The 27680-nt window shown below is 35.2% G+C and overlaps 1 protein-coding gene across 1 annotated transcript; it reads right to left on the bottom strand.

The window, feature by feature from the left end:
• Positions 1 to 27638, bottom strand: lin28b (lin-28 homolog B (C. elegans)). Its single transcript, XM_051875481.1, has 4 exons — positions 25938 to 27638; positions 25133 to 25302; positions 12967 to 13154; positions 1 to 6761 (listed from the first exon to the last, which is right to left on the bottom strand). Exons 1-4 carry the CDS (start codon positions 25945 to 25947, stop codon positions 6470 to 6472), a joined length of 660 nt encoding a protein of 219 aa, XP_051731441.1. The 5' UTR covers positions 25948 to 27638; the 3' UTR covers positions 1 to 6469.
• Positions 27639 to 27680: the final 42 nt, after the last annotated feature.

Below are 27680 nucleotides of genomic sequence, written 5' to 3'. Positions count from 1 at the left end.
AACTTTTATGCAACATATTTAATGTTTTCATAATAGGTTTAATATCAATCAAGTAGAACAGTTAAACATACTCAAAAGTCCTAAATTCACAGACAAGAAGGCAAAATGCATATAAACGTGGTTACAATGAGTGATATGTTCTTCAAATAATATCATAAGAGGCAATCAGTGCTTCGATGAGGTTAAAAACAGAAATGACCGCCGCTCTGAATACACTTTGACAGCAGAACTGAGAAATGCACTGGAAATTAAAGTATGACATTGTTAAAAATGAGGGTTAATACACCAAAGAGCCGTACTCTGATTTACAGCACGTCAACGTTTAAATACACAGGGCATAAAACAAACCCACAGATATAAAATCTCTGAGAGACAAAGTTCAGCAGCCGTATGGCAACAGAGGTATGTGTCAAAATAAAACAGTCTTCATGAGAAGTGTGACTCGTATGAATTGATTAATAAGACTGCAGTGATTAATTAGGCATTACATTAACAATCAAGACCTTCCAACAGTTGTTATTTTCATTAGTCCTGGGCTTTGGTCAGTTTCATACATTCAGTGCTAAAAGTAAGGCATAATAAAACCGCACAATGAGAACAGAACAAACAATAAAAGATCTGCTCAGAAATCACTTCGATTCGATGATGTCAAACATTCTGGCAGAAATGTATTCGGTCTTGATGCAAACAGCATTAAATCAGTAGTTATAACATCATATTCCGTTTTACATTGCGTATATATATATATATATATATATATATATATATATATTATATATATTTAATACTGCTGCCGATGTATTGAAGTCCTTCTCTAGTTCTGATGTTACAAATTAACACAACTGGAATGATATTTATAGCAACTAATGCCCCAAAATAAGATACTGTCTGCCTCCCGAAAGTCTAGCCATAAAGAAATAAAAATAAAGGCACAAAAAGTTAAACAATCTTTGCACTGAGCTGTCATGAGAACATATGGAGTCCTTCAGCAGGAGCGGCGGGTCTGTGTTAGATCATGCTGAACCGTTACACATTCAGAAACTAGTTTGCTCTAGAGTTACTCTAAAACAGAGAGAAATACAACAACAAAAACAATATGAGGAGTCCTAAGTTCAGATAAAAACAGCCTAGACCAGCAGCTGGACCAGAGCGAGTTTAACAGGAGATGAAAAGAGAGAAAATGAGGTAGACTTCTGTGTAAACACAAAGCAAATTATTACTGAAGACTAATAAAACAAACTACAAGGACCTAACACAGGGGGAAAAAAAAAAAAAAAAAAAAACGGAAAAGTACGACTATGTGTAACTGAAGGAGGTAGTTCTAACGTACGAGAACAAGAGTCGGTGAGTTTGATAAGCAACAGTCAATAGATTCAGTTAATGGTCAATGCTTCCCTACAGAATAACATCAAATACACTTATTTGGTTCGTTCCCTGAGAGAAGTTCATCCTGAGAAGAATTGTGGGTAGAAATGTACAAAAATACACTGTATAAATCTGTAGTCACTGTATGAGGTTTGGGAGCTGAGTCTGTGCTATGTCTGTCATTTGGTCAGTTTCTTTCTCTCAGATTGTTTTCCTTCGTCTGTGCACTTGATTAAGTACGATGCACACACACACATACACACACACATTCGTAGGGCTGTTTCACAGCATGAGCGTCGAACTTCACGCCGTCACACTTCTAATGCCTTCAAACACAGCCGGTCTTTGGTATAAACATCTATACCAAAACACGCACGGTTAGTTTAGGCCCTCCAATAACAGCAGGGCACGTGCACGACACGCCGTTTGATTTGTCAACACACACTGAGCGATCGTCAGAGCCGACGGCTGGGAACAGTCATGCAAGTTTGTTTTGAATCTTTTACACATTCAGTATCGTCAGAGAGGTGTCGTCTTGTCTTTATAGACCTCAAGTGGAGGATGAGCGACGGTTCAAGTCATAATGTGAGGCAGCACTCGGGTCTCTGTTCAGAAATCTGAGCACACACACACACACACACACACACACACTGCTCATTATGAAGATAAAGAAACTTAAGACTGTTCAAAGCTTCAAATCTATTAAAAACGTTTGATTTGTTTCATGCTGAATCTCACAGAAACAGGTAAAAGTCATATTTTAATCTAAAGTCAAAAGAAAAAATAAGATTTTATACATGGTTTTATACAACATTTTCACCCTAAATTGTCACTACTGTAATTGCCTTTTTTCATTTTAATTGACATTCTTAATGATGATTCTTACTGCATTCATACTGTAATTCATTGAAAGTCTTTTTTTTTTTACTGCAAAATTCGTTAAAAAGTTAGAAATCAACTATTATATCTTAATTCTTCTCACATTACAGTAATGAGAATGAAATTTTTTTGGCATTACAGTGAGAAGTGCTCTATTAAAAAAGAAAAAATGTCTCAATTCTAAAATAAGTTTTAATTTTCTTTAAGAATTTTATTAAATTAATATGTTTAGAAAGTGAAAACATATCAATTAATCATTCATTTCTTTTGATTTCGAGGTAAAATATGGCTTTGACATGTTCTTAAACAGTTTCATGAGATTCAACCTGCCATTCCCTCCAGATCAGGACAAAATGAGAAACGTCAAGGCAAAACTTTTCCTCATTATCAGATGCCAAACGCTGCCGTGACGCTCTATGAACCCTTTTGTGTCGCTGGAAATCTTTTGTTGGATTTCTAAAGCTCATCAGAATTTAAGGTCCACAAATGAAAAGGGTCTGAAATTATTGCTGACAGTCACTGGATCGTTCATTGACGTTAAGACATTAAACAGCAAACTTCCACAGCATGACATTCTGGGTAAACAATGCTTACTTTGTTCAAGTGCACTTTTGTTTTTCATTGTTCAATGGATGATTGTAGCAGATTTGCTCTTAACTTTCAGATCATTCATATCTCCGCCAGCAGCTTTAAATGATGAGATCAGTCTCTCTCTAAGGCTTCAGTTCATCTACATTCATTAGCTAAATGGGGGGGAAACTGTATGGATAAAAATGAAGTATACTTATGGATTTTATTAGTTTTCTAAAGTAGGCATACTTCGTTTTATACGTGTACGTCAGGGTATTTTGTTGATCCTGGAACAACATTCCTGTCTGAAAATTTAGTCCTAAACCTAAACTTAACCCTACCCATAACTTCTCCCTGAATTCAGAGAGAAATAATACAGATGTAGCACCTAACCCTGGTTGTAAGCCTAAACTTAACATAAACATAAACTTGTCCCTCAAATCATCTGGTTGTTACTTGCCATTTCTTTGTAATTATTTGTGAAATTTACTAGCAATTTTGGATTGAAAATTGTTTTAAGGGTGCAGTATATAACATTGACCACTAGCGGTTAAAATGGGTACTGCAGTTCAAATTCAAAATATATTGGATACGGCTGTTTTTCCCGCCCCCTCCTCCTCAGACTCGACGCTCATGCAGGCTTGCCAGATTGAGGACAGGAGCTAAGGTGAAGAGACTTACACACTGTGGGCTCCATTTTAACGATCTAAGTGCATGGTCTAAAGCGCACAGCGTAAGTGCACTTAGGGCGTGTCCGAATCCACTTTTGCTAGTTTATCGACGGGAAAAATGGTCAGCGCATGGTCTAAAAGGGTTGTCCCTATTCTCTTAATGAGTAATGGGTGTGTTTTGGGTGTACCATGCAATAAACCAATCAGAGTCTCATCTCCCATTCCCTTTAAAAGCCAGTTGTGCTCGCGATGCACTATTTACATGGCGGAATTTACAAGCGGAAAAACTGAACGCTTCTCTAGCGAGGAAACGGATCTGCTCATGAGTGAGGTTAAAGACCATCTACAGGACAAACCGGATTCCAAAGCATTTTTATCTTTATGCACACAATAATAATCTTTTAAATTGTAACCCTTTTATTTTTAATATTATGCATGTTTGTGTGCTGCTGCGCGTCCCTGTGTGTGTAATAAGCAGAGTGTACGCATGTTGTGCACCCGCATATAGGAGCATATTACTAACACGCTCTTTAAATAACAAAAAAAATATTGCGCCATTGACTTTAGACCAGGTTTCAGTTCAGTCTATTTCACTTGCCTCAAAATAGCAACACGCCAACAATGTGCCTGAACACACCTCGTTTTCAGACGAGTACGGCCACGAGGGCATAAATGGGTGCAAATACATTTGCTATTTAAACAACGTGGCGCAGGACGTGAAAATGATAACTGCATCAGGCTGAAACTAGCAAAAATCACTTGAGTCGTGCTGGGTGTATGATAAGTAAGTTGAATTGATTTATCTGCGTTTTAATATGCTCCCGTTTATAGAAATTTTTAAATGGATGCCAAGGCTTTTTAGGTCGGGTAGAATCTGCGATCCCTGACCCAGTTCGTTTGCTGGCTTCCATGGCTGTAGTACACTGTGTTTTCCGCCAATACTGTCGAAATACTATTGGGTAAACTGGCAGTGGGCGGGGTCACACAGACCAAAACAAAAACAGATATTCCGACATGGAACGCACATTTCAAAGTAAAACAACTGGCTGTACGATTGTTTTCCAGAGAAACAAGTAGGCCTATGAGAACTTGGCATGTTTCCTAAATATCTGCAAACATAATATGGTATTTTTATGCTTTAGTACAGTCCAAAAAATTACATACAGCACTTTTAAAGTAAATCCTACACCAAATTTTGTTCAGTGTACTGAAGTGTGCAGCCCGATACACTCAGCTCACACATTTTTATATTAGTTGTTTAGTAATTAGTTGTTCCAGGAAAAAAAAAAGGAACAAACTACCAAATAATGCAACAATATACACCCACGTTGATGATCAATCGTGTCAAAACTCGTAGCCTACAATGGATTATGCACAGCTGTTATTGATGATGCTTCAACGACTGTCAAACCACAAACCGTCAACAAAAAAAAAAAACAAATTAAGGCCGCCGTCAGTTTTGGTTCTTTTAACATGACGTCACAACGGGAAGTGAGAGTAAATTAAGCTTTTACGAAACTCAGATTTTCCTATTTGGAATTCAGGGTACGACACACTTGAACAATTTTTCTCCGGACAGAATCTCATCATTACGGTAATTCCGACACAGCATTTAAAGTACCATCACATCCTCCACAAGATGATCACTTTCAATGAGGCTGAGATGCGTGAAGGAGGAGAGGGATCAAATCAAAACGCCATCATAAAGAATCAACTTCATCTACCTACGCGCTCTATATAAATTACACTTCAACATTTATAATATTTCAACATATATTAATGCCTTAAATTATCACCGTGAGCTGTGGAACAGCCTGTGATAAAGCAAAAGACAGGATTTACACTGCAGCTAAACAATGCCAATACGTTTAAATCAGTTAGTCCTCTCTGACTGAAGTTAATTTAGCTCTTAGTCTTCAATTGTTACAAACTCTTAGTAAATTTAAGATCAGATGGCGAACAGCACCTGATCTGGGAGCCGCATATAAAAAACATTCACCCACACACACACACAAAAAAAAAAAAAAAAAAAAAAAACTTTCCTCTATACCCTCTTAATAATATTATTGATACGATATAGTGAGTGTGACTATATCCACCCCTAGCCATTACAAATCCTGTGTATTGTGACATGAACCTGATTGTGAGCAATTCAAATTGTCTGTTCATTATGTCTGAATCTGGTTTAAAGTCAACATGAAATCAAACTTGATCATATTTACTTCCTTAATGCATGTTCTTGATCTTAAAGTGAATGTTTTATCTGTGCATGTTATTACAAAGGTAATATGATAAGATTTGCATTTCCTCTGAAGCTATTTCAGACAGTAATATTGTGAAATATTATTAAAATTTAAAAGAACTGTTTTCTATTGAAATCTATTTTAGAATGCAATTTATTCCTGTGAATTTTCAGCATCATTATTCCAGTCTTCAGTGTCACATGATCCTTCAGAAATCATTCTGATATGCTGATTTGCTGCTTAAGAAATATTTCTGATTATTATCAGTGTTGAAAACAGTTGTGCTGCTTCATATTTGTATGAAAACTGTGACACTATCATTCAAAAGTTTCAGAGGAAATGTTACCTTTATGATTACATGCACACATAAAATGTTCACTTTAAGATGAGGAACATAAATTAAGAAAGTAAATCAATTCCTGATGGATAAAAAGTCCCTCCTTACATTTCTGCTCCGGTTTCACTCACATTATGGAGGTAAAATGACTTCCAAACTGCAACTTTTGTTGACTTCATGGTTCCTGTTTTTCTTGATCTATTTTGCCTTGTAAGTTTTACTTCAAACACACTCGCTTCAAAACACACGTCAGTCGCAGAGTTTGTTGTGATTGCTCAGTGAGAACCCACACATGTACACACACCCCCATTGGCTGATACCATAGCTGCACGGGAAGGGAGGGTCTCCTCTCTGACCCGGCCATGTGAGGTAGATGATTTCGGGTCTTGGGAGGGAGGTGGATTTCAGTCCCAGCTTTTCCTCCAGCGCTGGGAGTGACTCCCCCGTTGAGATGCTTCCTCCGGGGAGGACGACGGGCCCTCGCGGGGGGACGAGTCCGACCGGCTCTCCTCTTCCTGGGACTGAGCTGAGGTGGAGGGCCGTTGGGGGTCCTGAGACGTGGAGGGGGACAGCGCCCTCTTGTGGGGACACTGGGCCACCATGTGTGTGACACTCTGACAGTAGTGACACTTCTTTGGCTGGGGTGGAAGGCCACACTCTTTAGCGTGGTGGTCCAGACCTCCACAGTTATAACACCTGCAGGAGGACGGAAAATTGCTTATTTACATTAAAGCATTATAGATATGATACTCCTACAATGTGTGATCAAATAAAACAGGGTTTATCTTGCTCAATTACATTTAGATATTATTCGGTGCAGAAAAAAAAAAAAAAATCAGACAGGATGATTAGCACTTAAATATCAATTTTTAGTGTCTTCTGCTCACCAAGGCTGCATTTATTTGATCAATAATACAGTAAAAGCAGTAATATTGTGAAATATTATAATTTATAATAAAATTATTTGAATATCTGTTAAAATGTAATTTATTTCTGTGATCAAAGCTGAATTTTGAGCATCATTACTCCAGTCTTCAGTGTCACATGATCTTTCAGAAATCATTCTAATATGATGATTTGCTGCTCAGTTATTTTCATTTATTATTGATGATCAGTTATTAATAATGGTTCTTATTATCATCAATGTTCAAACGTTTTTGCTGCTTTTTTTTTTTTTTTTTTTTTGTGGAAATCCTGATGCATTTTATTTTTCAGGACTCTTTGTTGAATTGAAAGTTCAAAAAGAACAGAATTTATTTTAAATAGTTTTTTTTTTAACATTATGAATGTCTTCACTGTTGCTTTCAATCAATTTAATGCATCCTTGCTGAGTAAAAGTTAATTTCTTTTCTACATTTTTTTTTTTTTTTTTTTTACTTAGCTCAAACTTTTGAATGGAAGTGTATCACAGTTTTTACCATAAAAATATGAAGCAGCACAACTGTTTTCAACATTGATAACAAAAAATGCTTCAGCATATTAGAATGATTTCTGAAGGATCATGTGACACTGAAGACTGGAGTAATGATGCTGAAAATTGAATCACAGGAATAAATTTCATTTTACAATATATACAGATAGAAAACATTTATTTGAAATTGAAATAATATTTCACAATATTACTGATTTTACTGCAAATAAATGCAGGCTTGGTGAGCAGAAGAGACTTATAAAAAAAAAATCTTAATTATTCCAAACATTTGTAAATACAAATACATTAGTGTACATGCATCATTTTTACTTTTTACATCACAATGCATTTGATGTTATTGGTGATCGAGACCAGAAATCATATTTTGCACGGAGAAAATGGAACAAAATGTGCATTATAACATTATTTCATGACAATTAACCAAATACAGAATGCAAACAAAATATAATGCACCATGTTTGTACTTCTTGTAATAAAGGGAATTCCCCCCCCCAAAAAAACATTCAGATGCATTATGCCAATGAAAATTATGGAGGAAAATTTGTTTAATTGTTAAGAAAATAATGCGCCAAAATCGTAATGGTCCTAAAAACAAGCTTCTTTACATTATTTCTTATAATTTTTGGATAAAATGTGACCTGGAGGTTTTTCTGAGATGAATTCAAACCCAGTGTTGGTCACTAGGGGGCAGAACAGGACAAGACTTACTCCAATAACAGATCCATTAGAGAAATATTTAAAGAAATTGGCAGTTCATTTGTTGTCATAGAACATAAGCACTGCAGTATTTAATAACCACAGTTTATCATATAGAAGTGATAAATAGGCTCAGCCCAATAATTCCTACATTAAAATGTAAAAGAATCTATTGTATGATTTATAGCCAAAAAAAAAAAAAAAAAAAAATTACAAGTAAGATGCAAGAATATTGTTTCCAGCTATTTTTCTTAGATATGAGGAAACCGAGTTACTGTGAGCATGAGGAATTGTCTAGTAGTTATAAGAAACATTATATGTTACCATAGAATAGAGCCTATGGTTGCCAAGGAAATTCCGGTGCATAGAAACAAGAGAGTAGGAAATTACATTACAGCTCTAAATATAGCAAATCAGATCTCTCTGTACCACTAATGTGTGTGTGTGTGTGTGTGTGTGTGTGTGTGTGTGTGTGTGTGTGTGTGTGTGTGTGTATGTGTGTGTATATGTGTGTGTGTGTGTATGTGTGTGTGTTTGGGGGGTCCTGGTAAACCCTACATTTCTGGGACAAAATGTCCTCACAAAGATGGCAATATCCAAAATGCTTGTCCTTGTAGGGACATGTTTTGGTCCCCATAAGGAAACAGCTTATAAATCATAAAGTGATGTTTTTGAAAAATGTAAAAATGCAGAAAGTTTTCTTTGATTGGGTAGGTTAAGGGGATAATGTAAGGGGAAAGAATATACAGTTTGTACAGTATAAAAATCATTGTCTATGGAAACATGGAGCAGTGTGTGTGTGTGTGTGTGTGTGTGTGTGTGTGTGTGTGTGTGACAGAAAGAGAAGCGGCTTAGATATATTAATACACAGTTCTACAGAATACTTGATTCTGATTGGTCGATCACACCATTCTGCAGTCATATATTTTTGTATAATAATGCTAAACTTCATCTAATCTGACTGGTGTCACAGGCAAATGATTTCTTACAAAATTGTTATATACTTCTCATATCGTACTCTTAATATTCATTTGGAAAAAAATAAGTTACTGGCAGGATTATAAGACTGTAAAGTAAACTATCTTTAATTAATTATAGGTAAAGTAATTATTTTAAAAATCATAAAACTGAAAAAATGGAAATGGATACATTTACATGCAAACCATTGTTTGTATATATTGCCATAAGAAATCATAGTTGATAAAATGCATAAAAATAAAACGGGACAACTTGCTTCAATCTGACATTTATGAAAGGGAGGGTTACACTTTATTTTATTACGGTGCAATTAATTACACAAATACATACCGAGTAATGTTAATTAACTGCAAGTACTTACTAAAGGGGTTAAGGTTTAGGTTATGCTTAGTTGCTTGTAATTATGCATAATGTACTGTTATTACTATATAGTAAGTGCATGTAACATGTAACTATGTCACATTAAAATAAAGAATTACCTTCTAATTTAATAGGGTTTCGAACTAAATGTTTGAAACCAACATAAAACAACCACTGCTTGAAAATAAACCCTTCATTTGGTTAAACTAAGCTTTTCTCTTTATATTTATCTGTGGGATGATAACTAGTCTCCCCTACATTTCCGCGTCAGTCGCTCGTGTATCTGCGCTGACTGTTTTCAGCCTCTAGGTGGCGGCGTGGTTCAGCAGCAGATAATCATGTCTGCTTTATTAGACAAACACGAACTTGACGAAACAGAGCTGACATCAGTGCCGAACTGCACAAAAATGAACGTGTAAAATCACGATTTTGATTTTATGGAAAGCAGTTCCATATTGTTTCTACACTAACCTGGGCACCTCATACGCTCACATTTAAAAACAATAAATATTTGAGGAAAACGTAAATGCTGCAGTCTAAATGGGGTTAGTTCACCCCAAAAATGAAAATTGTCTCATTAATTATTCGCCCTCATGTTGTTCCAAACCCGCAAGACTTTTGTTCATCTTTAGAACACAAATGAAGATATTTTTAATGAAATATTTTTCATTGACAGTCTTCACAACTAGCACTAAACTAATCCATACGAATCGAGCGGTTTAGTCCAAGTTTTCTAAAGAGACACAATTGCTTTATATGATAAACACATTGAATTTAAGCTTTTATTCATCAACGCACACATCAGATAAACGTAAGCTCAAGCACGCCCGCTTGACGCGTGCGAGAACCAATGAGATTCATTCTCGTGTGTTACGCAGCACGTTTGAGCTTCCGCAAGAACCAGTGAGGTTTGTTCTTGCTCGTCAAGCAGGTTTGGTTGAGCGTCTGTTTATGTTCGCTGATCAATCTTTATAATGTGAATAAAAGCCTAAATTCAAACTGTTCATCATATCAAGCGATCGAGTCTCTTCAGAAAATTTGGACTAAACCGCTCAATTCGTACGGATTAGTTTTACGATCTCTTTATGAAATTTTTAAAGCGTCAAAGTGCTAGTGGTGTAGATGGTCAACGGAGGGATAGATATCTCTCAGATTTCATTAAAAATGTCAAAAGTCTTACGGGTTTGGAACGACATGAGGGTAAGTTAATGACAGAATTTTTGGATGAACTAACCATTTAAAAATAAAAGGTAATAATATGTAAATCTCAACAGTATAATTTTCCTTATAACATCCAGACTCAGATACAAAGAAACATTAAACGGAAAAATTATAAAGGACTATTAATCTAAACTAAAGATTTTCATTAACCTCCTCATTTTATTTAAGACTATCATTAAATGATCTTGAATTTTCAGGTACAAATCATCACAGTATTCAATGAAAATACAGGCAAGATATTTAAACTGATAAACTGACATAAGTTAAATTTACACTGTCATTGATAAGTTCCCATTTTAATTCAGTTGTTCAATGACTTTAAAGAAAAAAAAAAATTATGCATCGCTCTCAACAAGGTCCCATTATGAGCCAGTTTTATGTCCTAATGTACTTGTTCTCTTTCAAACAGATAAAGCACTTTGGAGATTGAAGACCTTAAGAAGATGTTCATATGTTAAAACATCAAATCAGGCTTGAGCTCATCTTTAAAAACCTTCCATCATCTCATGTCCACCTTTTTCTTACCACGTCTATAGGGCCAGACTATATGATAAAGCGCTCACCCACACACACGCACGTACATACATATAAATAGCTTAAACACAACAGACTGAAAAGACTTATTCCGTTTGTATTTTTTTGCTCTGATCACCATGGAAACAGGAAGTAGAAGACGGACTCACAATCAATGCGAGTCATGAACAGAAAAGCGTTTGGCGAAACCAAACTATGACCCATCTACATTCAAAATACTTGCTGTAATTCATGTGGCTTCACAAAACATCATCAATACTGTAATTGATTTTTTTTTTTTGTTACACAGAGAAAGGAGAACCATGCCGTTTAATAGACGTGAATATTTTAATCCTGAAACATGTCTGCATCAAATCAAAAGCAGCAAGTTTGATGAAAAATAAAAGATTTTGAATAAATAATCCTGTGTACAACAACAAGCATACAATAAAGTTTTAATCAGACATGCAAAAAATGCTCTATTTTGTATATTCACTTATGATTTTATTATTATTATGTAATTGTCATATATATTTTTAGAATTTTAAAACAATTAAAAAAATTAAATTAAAACATCAAGTAATTTGTTTAAAGTGTTTGACTGTAGATCAGTTCCTTTTGTGGCTAAACAATTTTTTACTTTTTGTAGCTTTATAAATATACTTAAATACCTTTGCAATTACCATTAACAAAGGTAAATTAAACGAGATTAGCATTCAGTGATGAACAGTAACTCCCTTAACACAAGTTTACAGAAAGTAAACATTAAGAGATATAATTAAAATATGAGAACATAAGTAAAACAATTGTGCATGGGTCAAAGACAAAAAAAAGGGGTTTCAAGCATCAAAACAATAAGTGTAATACAGCTTTGAACTGTTGTTTTTCAATACATCAGAATGGGTCTGGTTAATTTGTTTGTTTTTCTGAGCAAAAATTGAATATCATACATTTTTACCATGATTTACAGAAGACACCCACTAAAATGTCATTCAGTGTAACAATCTTGTCAGTGATATTTACAATATAAACTATTTATGCCATATTAAAATGCTAATTACTTGTAATTTTACATTTTTAAACTTTGCCACTATCATTTGTCAGCAAGAATTTTTTACTCATTTAAAATGCAATTAAATTTAGTATGCTTACCTATTCTTTTTTATATTTTAATACATACAGGTCAGAATAAGCATGTCGTTTAAATTTTTACGTAACACCGAATGCCAATGAAACATTATTTAACCCACATTTTGACATTTTATTCTCCCAAAACGTATTTGAAAGTTTTGCATTTAATGTGCTTTCTAAAATCACTTTTGTAAATTTCTATTGATGCGCACATCTAAATGTCTTTGACCCACATGTGTATTAGGTATTTTACAATTTTAAATCAGCTAAGATAACTTCCTATAGTTACAACTATCTAATATATGCTACTAACAATTGGTAGATTAGCACTACTTTTATTAGTGGCAGCTGCTAAAGATGAGATATAACGAATAAAACTAAAATGACATGTATCCAGCAAGATAGAACTTAGTGTAGAACGTACAGTTTTACACACATGGAACCATTTGTGTATTTCCATATTTAATTTATGCAGAACAAATACAGCGAATTGTGAATATCTGAACAACCATGTGAATATCTGAAAATAATATGTAAAACTACATATCCCATCATGCTCAGCGGACTCACCGGTCTCCCTTTGGTTTGCGTTTGAGGGGCGGGGCCTTCCCTTTGGGGCGTCGGTCACTGCCCGAGCATGGGCCCCCGCCGGGCCCCGTGACCCTGAGCGACTCCAGACCTTTACTCGACCTCTTGAAGGTGAATTCGACCTGCTCGCCCTCCCGTAGACTCCTGAAGCCCTCCATCACCAGCTTACTCTAAACACACACACACACATATTTTATTTAATTCACATTGAAATGTACTTATACAGTCAAACCAAAAATTGATAAATTGACATTTTTTACATTTTTACTAGTGTGTGCAGGACACTATAGTTCATTTATGTAAGTGAGGATAGCAAAATAAAGTAAACTGTGACATATTATATCCAAAAATTCTTCATTCAGTGGACTACCAGTAAAATTGATAAAAATTTGGAACCAAAAATTACTTTGACCTGACCATGTTTTGCTTAAGTGTTATCTGACATAATTAAGATTATTTTTTTCTGACACAGTTTAACTCTGAGATCTTGTCATATTTTATTACCATTTTTTAAACTATAGTGAATAAACTGTATTAATGAATGAAATGTTCAAGGTGTCTGAATAAATTTTGGTTTGACTGTAGATTTAAATATCAAACAGATCAGTCATATCTATAGAGATATTCATAAACATTTCATGTCATATAATAATAATCTATCGGGGAGAGAAAAGAGAGAGATTTTCTGACTACTAGAAAAAACAACAGCTTCAGATCTGGCAATATTCTCTTAACCTGCAATACGAAAGCAATGTTTAAAAACACATTTGATCACTTTTCTAGTGTAAAATGAACAATTTTAGGACCTCATTGCTAAAATCAAAAACAGATTTTTGTTTATTTAAATATATGTATTCTTTAAAAAAAATCTTATGATCAATAAGTCAAGACAACATATGTTTTTACATTACATTAACTCATCAAAATGGTTTAAGCAATTACAACTCTTTTTTATTAGTTATATGAGATTCGACTCAATTTTTTAAGTCTGTTTAATGTAATTTCAGTTGAAATGACTTGTACATCCAATTTGATTATACTTAAAAAAAAATTAAAGGTGAGTGACTATACCATTTGCTAATGTCAGAGTATTACAAATACTAAAGAAGAGCAAATAACAACATTTGTTTTAGTTTAATTACACCAAACATTAGTGTAACTTCAACTTTGTTTTAACTGCTAATACATTTTAATTAGAATTTATGAAATGTACAAGTTCATACCACCAAATTAGATTCTTTAATAAAGGACAATTCAACAAAATTCTAAATAGAAAGCACCATATATGATCCCTGTGATGTTCTTTACAGCATCTACATGTTTAATATCACAGTGCAGGAGAGTCTGAACTGTCATACAAACATGCAAATATGGTTGCAAATACTTGTTACATAAACATAATGTGTATGACTTAGTGTTTTAAGGTAAAATACAATTTCAACAAATGTGATACAGTGAGTGAAAATATATTAGAAATCCTCTTCACAAAGCACAATGCCAGAGACACATATGATCATTTAGCAGATGCTTTTATCCAAAAGAGGAACATCAAAATCAGTTTTATCAAATTCATCAGTTTATCATACAAGAGCTGAACAATATTCACAGTCAGCACACAGTATGTTTATTAATTGAATGATGTGAATAAACTAATATGTTTTTTGACATTATACAAAGTGAAGAGAAAAACATGATCAGGAATTATAACAGCAATGCCTGCAAGCCAATTTGAAATTGAAATGTAATTTCTTACGAGTTAAATCACCATAAAATCTGTACGTCTGCAGTTTAGGATCGATTTTAACAGTTTGGCTGTTATGTCGCACAGTAAATGTGTCATCATATATTAGAGCTGATTTACTGTTCAAATACTTAATACTACAAAGACATCAAAATTATACAATAAATACTGAAGATATATCTATACGTTTAGGTATTTGAAACTTTGACACACACTTCAAGTAATATTAATTTTAGTAATTTAAAACAATAATTGTGATTCCAAATACATGAACACAGCTGATTATTTTGGATACTGCTGCAACAGAAAACTATCTCCACAGGGCTTTGTCGCATATGGTACATGATCATATGATTTACATTTCAATTAAATTATTCAATTGAAACAGCAGTAACGCAATGCATGAATCAAACGCAAGAGGAAAAGCGCAGTAACAAGTGTGATCATTTACATTCCTCTATAAGCATCACATTAGTCAATAGATCAACACCACCGTAACAAATGTTGGAAAATCCACATGCTTATCCGATTAATATCACTTTTTTGAAAAGATAAATGTCTACATATCAGCATTGTTTAATGATATTTCCAGTAAATAAACACTGTCTTCAGCTCATTTGTTTTTGTATAGCATCGGATCTCACTTGGTATCTGATTCCATGAAGAACCTTTAACATCCATGGAATCTTTCCATTCCACAAAAGGTTCTTTATAGTGGAAAAGGTTCTTTAGATTTTTAAAATGTTCTTCACACTAAGAACAAAAACGGTTCTTTTAAAAACTGATCACTGAAAGGTTCTTTGGGGAACCAAAAATGGTTCTTCCCTTTTGGAAACTTTATTTTTAAGTGTGTATGGAGCAGAAACACTTTTGTTTTTGTCACGGCATCACATTAAATATAGCCTTTTGGGGAAAAATAATGCATTTACTTTCTCATAATTGACATAATGGGCATAAAAGCATTGTGATTTAACACTTAGGATGGGGAGAAATTAAAAATCCATAGCATGAATGAGAATAGAGCATTACACAAGCATAATCAAAACGCCAGCAGCAAAACCCATCCCACACACACGTATTAGATATTTTCTGTGGAAATATTAAATCTAAACAGCACAAACACACAGTTAATAAGATTCTTAATAAGATCTTGGTAAAAAGACACAAAACACACAAAAACAAACATCTACACTCTAAAAAATAGCTGTAAAAAAACTAAACAAAGTTACATAGTAAAATACCATTTTCCATTGAAACAGTTATATACCATAAAAACAATGCAGTCTGGGTAATTTTAAACGACAAATATTACCCAGAATGCATTTTTTTACGGTATATTACTGTTTCAAAACTGTGGAAAATGGTATTTTACTGTGTAAATTTATTTCTTTTTTTACAGCTATTTTTTAGAGTGATATAATTGGATGTGTAGTGTGAGAATAAACTGTAAATGCTGTCAATACATAAATATTTGAATTTTTTGTTTTATTAAAATGACTATAATGTAAACTAACTAGTGCTCTGTTCTGAAATGTGATTAAACCTAAATTGATAAGTGAAGACCAGGTTGATTAACGAATATTTTATATTTATGCTCTTATTTCCAGGTGAAAGTTCAGAGAGAAGCTCTGCGATCAGGAAGAGACGCTTCATGTTACTGTTAATTCATCCAAAAAAAGCAGAACTGTGGAACATAATCAGTGAGTACAGGAGAAGATGTGTGTCATATTGCAGGAAAATGCAGAAACACAAGAGACGGAAGACAGAAAGCAAGAGAGAGAAATACAGAGAGCGCCACCAAAGGGCCGGACGTATTCCACATCACCCCTCCTCCACATGTTTTCATCCTTCACAGTGACCTCTGACCCCTGCCCAACCCCCTTCAAACATGCACACACACACCAGCATCCCGTTTCCCTGCGTTAAATTAACAACACACTTCTGCACCGACTACAAGACGCACACGCAGTATTTGATCTGCTGACACACACTACATCACTCTACACACACCCCTGATAGCAGCCGGATATGAGCTCAGTGTGTGTGTGTGTGTGTGTGTGTGTGTGTGTGTGTGTGTGTGTGTGTGTGTGTGTGTGTGTGTGTGTGTGTGTGTGTGTGTGTGTGTGTGTGTGTGAGGAGCTCTTAACGTTGTGTGTAAAGTGCACACGGTCAAGTTACTTCTGATAGAAATACAATGAATTTTACATTCTAGAAATGCCTTTTAGTTTGAGGATGATTATTGTTTTTAAACGTGTGAATTTACAGAATGAAATTCAATAAGAACAAAACATTTAAAAAATAATTCAAAAGAGACGTATTTAAATACTGACATTGATTTTATGTTTGTCTCCATTTAAATTATGAATTAACTTAAAATGGATATGCACAGAAAATTAAAAACTAAATCAAAACTACAGTTTAGGAAAAAAACATGAACAATTTCTGTTTGTCAGCATTTGCTTTGCTACTTTGTGTTTATTATAAGAACTGAAAAACATTTTAAGAATACTGAAAAACATTTAGGTTACGCTTAACAATCAGGTCTGATTTGTTAACATTAGTTAATGCAGAACTAACATTGAGCAATATAGTATTACAGCATTTATTAACCTTTTGTTAATGTTAATGTAAATGTTCATGTTAGTTCACAATGCATTAACTAATGTTTACAGATTTTAATCTTAGTAAATGTTAAGATTAACATTAACTGAGACTAATAAATGCTGTAGAAATATTGTTCATTCTTAGTTCATGTTAACTAAAGTAGTTAACTAATGGTAACAAATGAAACCTTATTGTAAAGTGTTTGTCATTTTTAACTTATTGTCTTACTGAAAGTTCACTTATTTTTTGAAAAACAAACAAACCACTCTTTAAAAAAGAAAAAGAAATCATAGATTTTGGTTTACTGGTTTATGTTGCCCTTTTCTTATTAGTCCAAACCATTTGACTCGAGATTTTAAACAATTCTTAACTGAAAACAAATATTTGCATTTAACATTTGCACTCCTGGCATATTTTCTTATAAAAGCAACTAACAATTACTGTGTTTGTGATTTTAATCAGGTAGATATGTCTTATGAGATTACATTTCAAGTCCTAAAATTAAACTAATAAATTAATCAAAAGCAGAGCTTTTTAAAACTTCATTTAAGAACCAATTCAACCAATGAGAGGCAGACATTAATAAAATATATATTGATATAATATATTTATTTTATATAATTGCAATAAATAAAAATACATATTCAATAAAAATATCAGACAAAATAATGCATTTAAAGTACCAAAAAAAATAAAATAAAATGGTAATTAGATTTCAGTACTACAAAGCTATGACTAAACTCTCAAAGTGAGCAATTGTTTGTGTCAGATCGGCAGCTGGCTCCACCCACACACTCACGCCTAATATGGGCAGATCTGAAGGAGGAAGTCATGTGACCTGCTGCTTCTGTTGAGATGGAGAAATGAAGAACTGAACAAATGGAGAAGAAACTGAGCTCAAAGAAAAGAAGAAAAGAAAAAAAACAAGAGAAAGAGAAAGTGAAGAAAATTAAGGAGAAAAAATTAATGCTCAAGTAGAAGCAGAGTCTGCTAAATTTTAGATGAAAACAGAATCTGAAAAAAAAATGTAAAACCTAATGAAATAAAATCAGAGGATAAAATGACAGCAGCAGCTAATGAGAAAGAAATGAAAACTGATAATGAACTGGGTCAGTCCTGTTATGCAGCACATTTTCATGTTCCCATTATGTGTTTTAACATACTAGATAGACCTTAGTATAAATGTATTATCTTTTTAAAAGATAAAAATCATATTAGCAAGTTTCCTTTTTGCCACAACTACCATTATAGAAAATAAACCAAAAAATACATTTACATTTATTAGTATACATAAAAATATAATATTATTAATATTAAATAGGGAGTATACTGAATTGTAAATAAACCTTAGTTTAAGCAGTGTGTTATAATAAAAAAAAAAAAAAACCTGCTGTTCCAACATTTTTACTTTATCTAATCAAAGTGTTTCAAACAAAAAAATCTTCTCTCAAAAATATTGTTTTAATTAGCAATTCAATGAGAATTCTCAGTTTCACTTTCCATCCTGTTAATATTTTTGTAAAAAAAAAAAAAAAAAAATCCTTAACTTACAAAACCAGGCATTTTGAGAGACAAAACAGCAGCACAAATGTCTGTGAGTATTAGCAAATATTTGATTGGTATTATTTGGTTTGTATCGCAATAAAACTTTCCATCCTGTTTAATGAAATTACAGTATGGTTCTTTAAAAATTTCAAAAGTATATTAGGTAACACTTGACAATAAGGTTCATTAGTTAAACATTAGTTGATGTATTAACTAACCATGAGCAATACATTTGTTACTGTATTTACTAATCTTCGTTAACGTTAGTTAATGAAAATACAACTCTTTATTGTTTGTTCATGTTAGTTCACAGTGCATTAACTAATGTTTACAAGATTTTAATAATGTATTAGTAAACATTGAAATTAACATTAACAAAGATTAATAATTGCTGTATAAGTGCAGTTCATTATTAGTTCATCATAACTAATGTTGTTAACTAATGAACCTTATTGTAAAGTGTTACCGAATATTAAAAACAATATTCAAAAATTAACATCAAGTTGAAACACACATGTACACAAACTGTTACATCATCATGAGCAATGGCTAACTTACTTACTAATGTACTATTAATGTACTATATTTACATCCTGTCTGTTTTCTTGCTTGTGTGTAAATCAAGTTATAACTAATAGCGTAAAGTGCTGTCTGACCGTTAAACCCTTCCTCTTCAGCATGATATATATATATATATAACACGCATACACTGATGAGCCACAACATTATGACCAGTCAGCGTGAACTGAATATCATTGATCATCTCTTAACAAGGCCACATATGAAGATCTGGGTAGATTAGATGGTAAACAAACAATCAGTTCTCATAATCAACATGTTGGATGCAGGAGAATTGAGCAGGAATAAAGATCTGAGTGACTTTGACAAGAGCCAAATTGTTACGGCAAGGCGACTGGGTCAGAGTATCTCTGAAACGGCAAAGCTTGTGTGTTTCTCCCGGTCAGCAGTGGTGAGAATTTACCAACAGTGTCTGAGGAGGGACAAACCACAAACCGGCAACAGGGTGTTGGATGCACAAGACTCATCGATGCACGAGGGCAGTGAAGACTATCCTGTCTGGACCGAGCCAACAGAAGGTCTACTGTGGCACAAGTCACACACAATTTTAATGATGGGAGGAATGTGCTGCGTATGGGGCTGTGGAGCCGCAGACCAATCAGAGTGTCTCTGATGACTCCTGTCCACCATTGAAAGCCCGCAAGCATCAGAACTGGATCTTGGATCAGTGGAAGAAGGTTGCCTGGTCAGATAAGTCCCATTTTTTTTTTTACATCACGTGGACGGACATGTACATGTGCGCCGTTTACCTGGGGAAGTGATGGTACCAGGATCACTGTGGAAAGACGATAAGCTGGTGGAGGGAGTGTGACGCCCTAGTTTTCTGCTGGGAAAAATATTTTTGCAGACCAGGTAAACCACTTCATGACAATGGTGTTCCTGGTGGAAGTGGCTCTGTCAGCAGGATAATGCATCCTGCCACACTGCACACATTGATCAGGAATGATTTGAGGAACACGATGAAAAGTTCAAGGTGTTGCCCTGGCCTCCAAATTCCCCAGATCTCAATCCAGTTGAGCATCTGTAGGATGTACTGGACCAACAAGTTCGATCCACGGCGGCTCCACCTCACAACCTACAGGACTTGAAGGATCTTTGGACTTGAACGTCTTGTTGCCAGAGACCACAGCACACCTTCAGGGCTCTTGTAGAGGCCATGCCTCGGCGGGACGATGCTGTTTTGTCACCACGCAGAGGACCAACAACATATTAGGCAGGTGGTTATAATGTTTTGACTCATCATATGCACAAAAAATATATATAAAAGGCATGAATGAAAACAGGCAAACTATATAAAGTGTTAGTTTAATTATTAGTTTCCCTTTGTATTTCAACATTTACCAACAGTCTTGTTTTATTGTGTAAAATAAGTGTTAATTTTAGCAATTTTGTCAGCAATTAAGAAACTCAAATATGTGGAGCACAGAATGAAGAGAGGAGCATGTATGTTAAAGGAGGAGCCAGATATCTGCAGGAGTGAGAGGTGGAGTCTGGATGAGAGGTTAATCTCACTAGGGGCCCAGAGTGACCTCAGAACACACACACACACACACACACACACATTTAACTAGCTATGTAAATAAGGGCATACCAAAGACTCTAACCTTAATAGAAAATATTTAGAATTAAAAAATATATTTTAATTTTACATAAATCATTTTTCCAGTTAAAGACATCCCTAAAAGGTGGTTTTATCAGTTTTATCTCACTTCTAGAGATAAATACGCCCACAAACAACACTTAAAAATGAAGGTTCCAAAAGTGATGTCATTAAAGAACCATCACTGAACCTTTCAGTTAAAAAGAACCTTTTTAAAAAAATGTAAAGAATCTTTTGTGCACTGGAAAAGTTCCGTGGCTGTTAAAGGTTCTTCATGGAGCCATCAGAGCCAATAAAGAACCTTTATTTTTAGGAGTGCAAAGTGAACCCACCCACATGAGCAACAAATGTAAATGGACAACATAAACATCCATTATTGCACAAACAAAAGCTATAAATAAAATGATCAATCATACACCGCGGAAAACAGCAATATGCATCCGTGCAGGAAGACTCTCACAAGCACACAATGCACACGCACAAACACTGCAGGAGGTGCAGCGTTCGGAAAAATCAAACACAAAGCTCCTAATGAAACACACACACACACACACACTGCAGTGCGTTGATTCGGAGTGTGAGGGCCGGACGAAGCCACGCCTCCTTTCCCTTTTTTGTCTTTAACGAAATTCCTCTTTTAAAGAATGTTAGAGGACCCCAACCCCCACCACACATACACACACACACACATACATATACGCACACTCAAATCCTCTTTACACATACAAACAAAATCACACACAGACATGCGTTCTCTTTTCCTCCGATTCACACTCTCACTTCTGTCCTGGATGGACACAAAATACTCATGGATTTGTAGAAGATTTGAAACAGGAGGACTGTATGTGTGTGTGTCAATGACTACAGGATACTGTATTTATGTAATAGTTGAATTAATAGTGCTATTATAACATTCTCCTTCATAACCTACATACAGCTACTAATCTACCTGCCATCTTTTGGTACAAGAAAACATATACATGCACCACTAGTAAAAGTACAATTAATATACTAGCACTGAGAAAAACTGCCTTATTAAATTTGATACAAGAAGTCTAAGTGTTGCAACTGAGGGCAACTGAAAAATAATGATATTAACACACTAAACTGAAATGTATAAAACAATTTTCACTCCAAAATTGCTAGTAAATTTTACTAATAGTTACAAAGTATTGGCAAGTAACACACTAAATTAAACACGAAATTTTGAAGTAGAAATACTGAAATAGTGTTTTATTTACAACTTCGAAAAATCATTTTTACAGTTAATTTTTGAATAATTAATATTACTTCCTTCATATGATACTAATTATTTTAGCTGTCGTAAAAGGAAATGCCAAAAGTCTAGGAAAACTATAATTATTTTTAAATAAGAAAAAAATGATATAATAAAATATTTAAATCAGCTGTTAACTCAAGAGTTTTCAGCTGAATACTTTTTTTTTTTTAATCAACCTGTCAGTTCATTCATTTTCATAGCTATTTTTACAATTACAACCTCAGAGCTAGAATAAAATTCAAAATTTTACATTGTAACTCAGTTTAATCAACAAGAGATACATATACAAGACAAAGTTTAAATGCAAAGTAATAAAAATAAAACTATGTATATCTCAAAAACAGTTTTTTGATGAAAATCTCTCTTAAGGGGAAAAGAAAGCACCAAATCGTCTGAGTTTCTGAGCATGTGCTGTAGGTCATGGGTTCGATTCCCAGGGTTGTATGAACTGGATTAAAAAGCATGTTAAGCCACATAATTCTGGCTTGTTTGTAACAAATCCCCCTGGTCTCTTTAAGTAGCAGCACATTCTGTTTCTGTACAGAATATCAGAATTAGACAGACACATACAGAGGGAATAATCAGCTGTACACTCTTCTTATCACAAACACAGTGCACAACGGCTGCACATCCTATACAACACACACCCTGCACAGCATAAAAGCTTTTTCAGTTTCACTGTAGCATGAATGCACATGTACGTGCAGACACAAAGAACACAAACAAACCTCCACACAGCAGCGAAATGCAAATCTTTATCAGAAACGTTACGGATTACAGCTGCTTGTGCCATTAGTCTGTGTAACAGAGAAATGAGTGCTATATCATCAAATTGTTTTATGCGTACATCGCTGTTATATTATACACCCTGATCTCTAGAACGGTGTTTCAGGATTTTCATACACATTAAAAAGAAACAGGATTGACTGCACACAAATGTACAGTTTCAAAAATAAACGGAAATAAAACCAGATGACAGACACAACTCTAATCAATACGCTTTCACACGCTTGAGCCATGAGGAGAAAGCAGCCTTCATTTTCCAAACGCATTCAATACAATTGTTTACTTCATGCTTATCAGAAGAACCGTTTTATCAGTAGTACAAGATGTTCCTACAAAAACTACTCAAATGCATACAATGCAGGAAATGTTGCATGCGAGTTAGTGTTACAGCACAGATTTCATATAAAGATTTACCACAAAGACAGTTTATAGTAACTAGTGCATTTATTGTGCATGTCAACTGACACTTCAGTGAAAGATCTGTTGAATTTGTAACTACAGATTTCTTTTGATTTCAATAAGCTTATTTCTAACTATTTATTTGCCCTATAATTTTTAGATATATTTATATTACAGTAGATATCAATACGTCATTAAGCTCGACAGCACACATAACATTCTGACTGTGTCTCTGGGTAATGTTTGTCTTTTTTGAGAACTGCATTTCCCAGAATGCACTCAGGTTTTGGGGCTACTAGCACAAGAGGTTCAGGTTTTAGCTCTTGCACAAAAAAATTAAAATCATGCCCACACAAGATTTCAGATGAAATTTAAATTTAAATGAAAAATCAATGAAATTCACCTAAAATATCTTGCAAACAACACCGCAAAACTCTAATAATTTAGTACGTATTTAGCATAAATGCATCTTTCTCGCCTGTTATCGAATTCCGCTAATTCACAAATTTATCCAAATCAACATGCAACAATATAATTCAACACAATTCTAGGCAATCATGTGTCCATGAAAACACTAATCACAATATGAATCCAGAAAGCTAAATATATTTTGCTTCAAAATGGTTCAGCAATTGTAATACAGTTAAACACATAAAAGATTATTAAAACTTAAATGATCTAAAAATTGTTTAAAAGATAGATAGCCACATTTATCCTGTGAAAACTAGCCGTTGTTATTGAATTTCAGATTGTAAAGGATTATGCAGACGTGTTTTGTAACAATGCAAATGTTAAGTCACAGGAACCATTTTAACATCTCATTAACATCAAGCAGTATTCATATTACCACCAACAGATAATAAGAACACAATGTAACAGAAAGCAGCATAAATCAGCAAAACTGACAGCAGAACAACAGGGCAGTGAGCTTGAGTGCTAATGGAATGGAAGAAACCTCTTGTTCTCTCTGCTTTTGTTCTTTTAATCTGCATATGCTATTTTAAGGTGCCATAGAAAGCTTGGAAAATGATGAAAGGGGATAAGTTCCGGTTTAGTACATATGTCCGTATTGATTTAGCTCTGAATGTCCATGAGAAGAGGACGAAATATTGGGTAAAGGGGGCTGAACTACACCCATGTAAACACGAGAGCACATGATGTTCAGTACAACAGTCCACATCGAAATAGCTTACCATTCTGCAAAAGTCTGATTGTGAAAGCATCGTGTGCTACGTGTGACAGATTTTCCGACATGTTGGCAGGTTTATCAGACATGTTCCTGTGAGCATGAGGCGGCTGCTGTGCGTGTATAGGCTCTTCCTAATCAAGTCTTAAGGTTCCTTTAAGAACTGCATCGTAAATTCCTCCGTGTTTACTACTAATACGGCGTTCGTGTGATTATATCAATGGAGGTGATCCAGAGTAAAGATGTGTTTGTGGCGTGAGTAGTGCAGCTCTTAAAGTGACAGGAGATGAAAACACAAGCGCATGTTTACTTCTGCTTTCCTCGAACACATCTGCTGATGTCAATGAGATGCGACAGATAACGTGAATAAGAGTCAGGAGAACGAGTGAAAGCAAGATGTAGTATTTTAAACGGGCTGAATGGACTTACTTGGTGAACGAACACGTCTAGTGGAGGGTCCACTGGCTTCCCCTCGCTGCTGGTCATCGATATAAATCCAAACCCCATGCGGACATTAAACCACTTGCAGTAACCCGAGCCAGCCAGAATCTGCGGCGGAGTCCTGGCGGTGTCCGACCCGCCACCTCTGCGCGGCCCTCCTGTGCGGTCAAGGGAGAAAAGCCCATGGTGATGTATGCTCGTGGTTGTGTACGTTAATGAGATCAAGCCTATACTTTGTTCTCATTGACCGTGGGTCTGCGTGGGCAGCGTTTCTGAGGGAAATCCCCAACTACTACACAACAACACGCCTTCAACGCACCGATGTGACTCATTTGTCTACTACAACCAGGGCCGTAACCACTATAGACACTATGATCAATCAATATGTTGGGTTTTCAGTGACAAGACTCTTAAACTTTTACATTTTGTCCCCTTAACCTTGTATATTTCGTTACATCCTAGTCTACAACCCAAACCCACCCTCTGGAAAACTGGAGAAAGTCAATGAAAAGTAGAGCTACACTACTTGGGATGGCGTAGTGCATTGCGAATGCTCAGTGTGCCTAGTTAATAGCTATAGCTGCTATGTAACTTCTTGTAGTCGTGCATCTACTGCATGTGAACCGCCTGGCGTGGGGCAGGTGTGCACACGTTACCCGCCCCCCCACTACCACTGGCGCAAACGGCTCTTCATCACGCGTACAAACAACGTAAACAAAGCGCGGCGGTGCGCGTGCAACAATACGAGTTCCCATCTGAACGTGAAAAGAGGTTTAAAAAAAAGCATCGTAACCTTCGGCCATGTTTCCCCGCGGACCCTCCGTTCCAAAGTTCCAGCGAAATCGTTTCCTCCGTGAAATGGGGTGATGCGCGTCACCGTCGATCCGACATCCCGATTTCCAGCGGGTACAAATTTAGCGCGCATGATACGGCGTGCGTCTCCTTTTTGGATATTTTGTCATGTCTCTTTTAACATCTCCTATCCTCTCTCTCTCTTTCCCTCCCTCGCACATTCGCTCTCTCTCTCTCTCTCTCCCGCTCTCCGTTTCTCATTCGCTCGCTCGCAGCGCTGCACACGTGACTCCTCCGTGAGCCCGGGAGAGGGAGCGGACTCGGAACCGGGCTGGACTTAAGCTCTACTGCTGCGTCACGTAAACGCATCTCCGTTTGAACAGGTTCAGTTTTTAACGCTTGTTAAGACGCCTAAAATCTTTTATTTTTGCATGTTCTGAAAGTCATTGGAGGGGCCATAAAAAAATCCAGCATTTTTTGGTATTTTGTTTTTCATTTATATGTAACAATTTTAATGATGCGTTATGTAACCAAATTCCAACCGCTGGTAACCACAGTCGTTACACTCTATAGTCTTATGAAAGTCAATACTGGTATAACACTTCATTTTTAATGTTCTCGCTTGGTGTAGCGAAATGCAAACAGTTTTCCAGATTTTATATTTTTATAAAGGGTGTAATGGATTTTACAAGAGGTGTATTATTACATTAAACAGTATACTAATGATCGTCGTATTAGCCTATATGAAGTTGTTGTAATTAAATTCATAACTAATGTAATTAGGTGTCCTTTAAAATTCGGTTAAAAAGGAAATTGTCTCTTTTTGTTCTTTTGCTGCTGATGTCTTTCTGCAATTGTTTAAACGTTTCCAAAACATTCCGTATTATATATATATATATATATATATATATAAATAGATTTCGCTAATCACTAATTATCGTTTGTGGAAGCACATTGCAGTTTGCATTGGTTGTTTGCTGCAGTACAAACGTCAATGAGACTGAATCACAAGAAGAAGAGCTTTATTGACCAAGTGCTCACACACACACACACACACAGGGATTTGTTTCTGGTTTACATGAGCTTTGAGCACTTATAAATATGTACACGAGGATACATTACAACAGTAAACGTCTAGACAGAACAAACATAAAGACATAAAAAACGTATGTACATGTAGAATGTAGCCTAGCTACTGCATTTAGCCAACAATCTGCATTATCTGTTAATTCGTGAGAAGGCAGCATTGATCCAAAACAACGAGCATCACTGTATTCATTGCAGTTTATTAAGTGTTCTGCATGGTAAAACAAACATATTGATATGAGCCCAAAATGAAACCCATGTTTTAAAATGATAATATGGAACGGATAAAATGTAATCAGATTATTTCTGTTGCTGTGCTTGTGTTCTTTTGAATTGTATCTGAGTGCTCGGTTCACACATAAAAAAGTGCACTAAACCAACCAGTTGAAATGCAAGAATTGTTGGAAAATAAGCTTAAACTGACAACTGAAGTAATTTTCTCCTGTTATAAAAACTGAACGTTTTCGTTTCTACAAGATATTCGTTCAGTAAATGTTTCTGACAACCTCATGATCGAACCTAATACCTTGGCTGAGGATGTTTTTCTGTCTTTTGAGTCAGAGGAAAAACACGTTGGAGGAGTGAATCAACATCTACCCCCACCGCTTCTGTGTCCCGCCCATTTTCACCCACCCCCCACCCATCTATGCCGACCACC

This window comes from Ctenopharyngodon idella, chromosome 20 (assembly GCF_019924925.1).
Source record: "Ctenopharyngodon idella isolate HZGC_01 chromosome 20, HZGC01, whole genome shotgun sequence".
Lineage (NCBI taxonomy): Eukaryota > Metazoa > Chordata > Actinopteri > Cypriniformes > Xenocyprididae > Ctenopharyngodon > Ctenopharyngodon idella.
The sequence above is the reverse complement of the archived record's forward strand: the minus strand, read 5'-3'. Positions and strand labels throughout refer to the sequence as shown.

Excerpts from the sequence above, each read along its gene's own strand:
- lin28b (XM_051875481.1), bottom strand. Across the intron at positions 13,155-25,132 it reads TAGACGTGTTCGTTCACCAA|AGTAAGCTGGTGATGGAGGG; the intron begins GTAAGTCCATTC and ends GTGTGTGTTTAG. Across the intron at positions 6,762-12,966 it reads CGCAAACCAAAGGGAGACCG|GTGTTATAACTGTGGAGGTC; the intron begins GTGAGTCCGCTG and ends GTCCTCCTGCAG.